The sequence below is a fragment of the Echinops telfairi genome, unplaced genomic scaffold, assembly GCF_000313985.2.
Source record: "Echinops telfairi isolate 266 unplaced genomic scaffold, ASM31398v2 ScPeMD7_7469;HRSCAF=8507_1, whole genome shotgun sequence".
Taxonomy (NCBI): domain Eukaryota; kingdom Metazoa; phylum Chordata; class Mammalia; order Afrosoricida; family Tenrecidae; genus Echinops; species Echinops telfairi.
Genome location: NW_022111373.1, coordinates 142,927,447 through 142,932,684, shown reverse-complemented (window position 1 = coordinate 142,932,684; position 5,238 = coordinate 142,927,447). Strand labels below are relative to the sequence as shown.

General features: G+C 60.4%; 1 protein-coding gene across 1 annotated transcript in view; it reads left to right on the top strand.

Moving 5' to 3' along the window:
- LPCAT1 (lysophosphatidylcholine acyltransferase 1) overlaps window positions 1-5,238 on the top strand; it is a 37,707-nt gene that overhangs the window by 13,989 nt on the left and 18,480 nt on the right. The window contains exons 3-6 of the mRNA XM_004698105.2: window positions 770-882; window positions 2,351-2,411; window positions 3,477-3,535; window positions 4,828-4,862. Coding sequence (XP_004698162.2) covers window positions 770-882; window positions 2,351-2,411; window positions 3,477-3,535; window positions 4,828-4,862 — 268 coding nt within the window. The remainder of the gene's footprint in view (window positions 1-769; window positions 883-2,350; window positions 2,412-3,476; window positions 3,536-4,827; window positions 4,863-5,238) is intronic.

The following is a 5,238-nucleotide window of genomic DNA, read 5'->3' as shown; positions in this document are numbered from 1 at the left end:
AGTGTTACTACTTTTCAGAAGGCTTCCAAGAATAAATGAAAGTCACAGCTAGAGTTATTACAAATGGTGGTAAACAGAACTGACCCTCCACGGCGGGGCCGGCCACAGTTTGGCCCTCGCCCAGTTAGTGGCAAGGCCAGGTGACACAGCAGTGAGTGTCAGCGGAGTGCCCATTCCCTGGGGCCGCTGGTGTCCAGACAGACCTCGGGGACCTGTACGTGTGTGGCTTCAGGACACCGCGGTCAGGCGGGTGTCACCAGAAGGTGGGTCGCAGGTGATGTGGCCGCTCACCGCCGTCTGGGGTCCCGGGCCACAGTGTGACGAAAGGCGTGGCATCCTGTGAGGAAGCTGCGTGGGTGGGATGTGAGCATGACCACTGGGAAATGGCACGGGCGGACTTGCTCCCTGCAGGGTCGCCGCAGACCCGGACTGTACAAGCGGCACAGCATCTGTGAGGGTGACGGTCACCGCAGTGCCCAGAGGACAGGACTGGCCACAGAGGCATGTGCTCACTGGCCGGGGTGCCTGCGGGGTCAGGCTCACTGAAGCTCTTGGAACTTTCCGTGCCTGGCCTGGCTTCGCCCAGTTGGCTGCCTTCTGTGTGGACACTCAATCTTGGATTCTCACCCCCAGTCCGGGGGCCTCAAAGGATCTCCTTCCTGGGAGGCCAGGGGCCGGGGCACCGCTGTCCCGGTGCAGGCTGTCTGCTCGCAGGGCTGTGGCCGGCCCGCCCCCTGCTGACCCCACTGCCCTACTCCTCTCTCTCCAGCTCTCATCAAGTATATCCGGCCTGTGTTCGTGTCCCGCTCGGACCAGGACTCTCGCAGGAAAACCGTGGAAGAGATCAAGCGACGGGCGCAGTCCAACGGGAAGTGGCCACAGGTATGCTGCCTGCCCGGTGCCGTGCCTACCCACCCCCCACCCTCACTCCCGGAGAAGAGCGGGACGGGTGGGCCCTGCAGGGTGGGCCTTGCTTCATTTTGTGAGGGTGTAAGTGTGAATGTGTGTGCTGCGTGAGGGACTGGGTGGCTGGATGTGAAAAAACGTGTGCATAAATGTGAGATAACATGCAGGTGAATGTGAGTGGGTGAGTACTTTGTGTGAGCGTTACTGAGTGTGAGTGTATTGTGTGAACATTACTGAGTGTGTGAATACCTTGTGTGAACGGTAATGAGTGTGTGTGTACCTGTGAACGTTACTGAGTGTTGTGGGGGAGAATGCGTAGCGGCCGATGTGAGAGAGTGTAAGTACGAGGCTGTGTGTGGGAAAGCGAGTGATTGAGAGTGGCTGTGTGGATGTCTTTGTGTGCTTGTGCAAGTGAGAGTTTATGAGAGAATGAGTGTGTGCCAGTCCAGGAAGGTGTTAAACAGCAGATTACTCAGTGATGTAACAGGCATTGACCGCAAGGTCAGCAGTTCAAACCCACCAACTGCTCTGCGGGAGAAAGACGAGGCTGCCTGCTCCTCTTGGTCAGCATCCACTGCATGGCAGGTGGTCAGGTGGGCAGCAGGGAGAGACAGCCTCAAACGCACCGCAGTCCCCTTGACTGGGATGAAAACAGACTGGTCTGGGGTCTCTCTCATCCCAAGCTGTCCCCCCACCCGCTGTGGGACACCTTATTGGCCCCCCACTCCCGTGGTTAGCACTGATGACCTGTGCTCGTCTGTCGTGCATCCTTGTCGACGAGGTACAGCATGTGGCCGGTGAGCGTGCCAGCTGGCTGCGGAGGGCCTGCCCAGCTGGAAAATGGCCCTGCCGGCGTTCCGCAGGGTTTCGATACACAGCTGGTTCGGTGCACAACCTAAGTGTGTGCATGAGCAGCGCGGATTTTTCTTTAATGAAACCTAAATTTAGTCACTTGTAGAAGTGTGTGCGTGTGTGAGAGAGGAGAGAGAGGTCAGGTACCATGGGAGGCCCCTTTAAGAAGGACCCCTGCCAGTTGTCCAGCCTTCTCCCAGCAGGATGACTGCCGAGTCCTTCGCAGACATGGTGACACTTTGAGTGTCCCCAGAGGTGACTTTCAGGTCTCCTGATGTGCCCCTCCTGTGAGCCACCTCAGACCCCCAGAAGTTCCCAACCCCATCCTGCTGGTCCCTGTCTTGCTGATGGCCCCCTTTAGCTGCCTTTGGCCCTCCAATGACACGGGTCCTTGTGAACCACTGCTTGTGGTCGGGGTGAGGGGCGGAGACAGGGGCCTCAGAGGCAGGAGCGTGGCACCGAAGGCCAGGCCGTGGGACCGACTGCCCCTGCGCAGGAGCCCCATCTCAGCTGTCAACTCCATGCCCGGGAACCTGACTTACAGGGCCTTTCATTTTAATGCTGGCTTTTTTTTCTCCCCCACCCCCCGAAGATAATGATTTTTCCAGAAGGAACTTGTACCAACAGGACCTGCCTAATTACCTTCAAGCCCGGTATGTACTTAATTATATTTCTCCTTGAGAGCGAGGGGGGTGGGGGAAGGTTAAGATAATAGTTTAGGGAAAGCAGTACATGTTAGTTTTGGAGTTTGTTTTTCTTAAAAAATAATCCTGTACGGCATCATCAGATAACACTAGAATTTGGCTCAGTGTGTTACCATGTCTGCAGGGGGGGCGGGGCGTGATTTCACAGAGGTATAGCATGAAATGGGGGTGTCGACTCTGTGTGTGGGGGTGGGGTGGGTGTCAGGAATTTAAACTTCGCCCTTTCTCCTTTGGGGTCAGCCCAGATGAGACAGGGCAGGTGGAGTCTGGGACTCCACTGATGGTCAGACACACACTCTGCCCCCGGACCTAGCTCAGCGTCCACTCTGTGAGAGCCCGGGAGCAGGCAGGGTGGTCCTCTATGGGACTTTTCAGGGGAAAGTGTCATCCTACCTCCTGATGTCTTGTGAAGGAGATCTGTTGAGCCGCACAGAGAGCAGGTGCGTCCTGGCTGCTGGGCGGTACCTGTTGGCCCTGGAGAGGCTCTACAGGCACCAACGTCCCTCCCAGGGACGACCCATGGGGTCCGTGTCTGGTTATTCTTTGTGCTGGACCTACCCCATGGCAGGGTGGGGACCAGCCGTGGGGGCCTATAGCTGGTTGGGTGCAGGCCCCTGAGAGTCTGGTGGGCGGAGCTCAGGCTGAGGGGCTCAGACCCTCATGGTGCAGGCACCCCTCTCCCATGAGTGCTTTCATCAGCACATGTTCTACATGTCCCTGGGGGCACTGACCATCCAACCAGAGGCACTTGGGGGAGAAAAGCCTGACCGTCTTCATCCCCCAAACCAGACATAGGGGAGCTTGGGGGTGGGGGTGGGGGTGCAGCTCTCACAGGAGCCCCTCCCCCCAATGGGTTGGGAGGGCATCCGCCTGGGGACACACCCTGTTTTCCAGGCAGGTTCTTAGCGCAGTTCCTGTGTCCCCAGCAGACACCCACAGGGGCTCTGCTGGCGGGAGGGGGTGGCCGGGAGGACTGGCTCCAAGGGCGCTAGAGCAAGGATGCTTCCTCCCCAGGGGCGTTCATCCCTGGCGTGCCAGTGCAGCCCGTGGTGTTGCGCTACCCGAACCAGCTGGTGAGTTGGCTCTTCAGGGGCAGGGAGGGGCAGGGCAGGGGTGCTGGGGAGCTGAGCAGGGCCAGGGAGGGAGGGCAGGGGTACTGGGCAGGGCCAGGGAGGGAGGGCAGGTGCAGGGGTCTGGATGTGCCCTGTCTGCTCATCCTCACGTTCCAAAACACACTCCAGGGACCACTCCTCCCCCTGCCCCCTCCTTCCCCTCTACCTCCTCCTGCCTCTCCCAGCACGGCCAATCTAGCCGGCACCCAGGGCAGGTGTAAGATGAGGAAGAGAGAGTGGACTGCCTCAACTCTGGGTGATGGGGTATGAGGACAGTGATAAGCTGGTGTCACATAAAAGGGAGGGTGGCTGACTGGGGCTGGGCCCAGCCTCCCTCCCGCTTCTGCAGCACACCCACAGGGTAGGAGGCGAGGGACGTCCCCCAGACGATGTGCTGCAGGTCATGGAACCTCCCCCAGGAGCCGGAGTTCTGAGAACTCCCCCAGGTGCCATGCTGGGCTCCGTACCTGGCAGGGCGTTGCCCTCAGGGCCCAGAGCAGCTTGGAACCCCTGTGGGCATTTGCTCAGGGCCACCTGTATGTCACCTCTGGCTGCAGCTCCCTGCGGGACCTGGGTCCTCTCCCCTGGATGGGCTGCAGGCACTGGTAGCCAGGGGACGGCCGTGGGCCTGTGCCCAGGTCTGGCACCGAGCCTGTGGGGAGGGAAGGATGGACTGAGGGGGCTGAGACAGGAGCGACCTCGCTCTGTCGCTGGGGCGGAAGGAAGTCCCAGGCAGAGACCAGGGTCACGTCACCCAGCGTTCCCAGCCAGGCCAGGTGGCAGGTGCTCTTGCTCTCACGCAGAGTGTGTTGGCAGTGAGTGGGTCCAGTGGGGGTGCCCCCAGAGGGGGCAGGTACTGCTGGCAGGAGGGGCAGTCACAGCCAAAGCAGGGAGTGCATGGGCTGGGGTGGAGTTGGGACAGAGCGTGGTTGAGTGACCAGGGCAGACCTAGGACCACACAGTCCAGTTACAGCGGTGAGGGCCAGGGAGGCAGAGGAAGCCGGCAACAGGCTCTCGAGAAAGGGCCGGATGCTGAGAGGACACCACGGGCTTGCCAGAGAGGTGTGCTCCCTCCTCTGCTCCGAAGCAGGCTTAGGAGGGAGGGGATGGTCATATGTCCCTGTGGGACCCTAGGATGTGGCAGGGACTGGCTGTGAGTCTGTGCAGGCCATAGGGGCTGCTGCAGGTACTCAGTGGAGGGCATGGGTGCTGGCTTCCCGTCTTGGCTAACCCCACCCCTTTTGTCACCCCAGGACACCATCACATGGACATGGCAGGGACCTGGAGCGTAAGTCAGACAGCCCGTCACCCCGCCTGTCATGCCACCCAAGGGGCTCCCAGAGTGCCCCTGACCTTTGCAGGTGTGGCCCCTCTCCTCACGGGGCCTGCTGCCGCTGGGCCCAGACCATTGGGCAGGCGGACATAGAAGCCGATCCACCCTGGGGCGGTAGCCAGGCTATAGAAACGGGGTGCGGGGAGAGGGTGGAGAGAGCTGGGCTCCAGGAAGGGACCTTGGATAACTTCCCATTTCTGGCCCACACAAACAAGATGGGGTGTGGGTTTTCAGGTCAGGAACTCTGGGTCCAGCCTTGAGCTTGAGGTGTCTGAACCAGGGGCTGTCGGGGCCCAGGCAGGGTTCTGGGCAGAGGGTGGGCCTGGCTTCC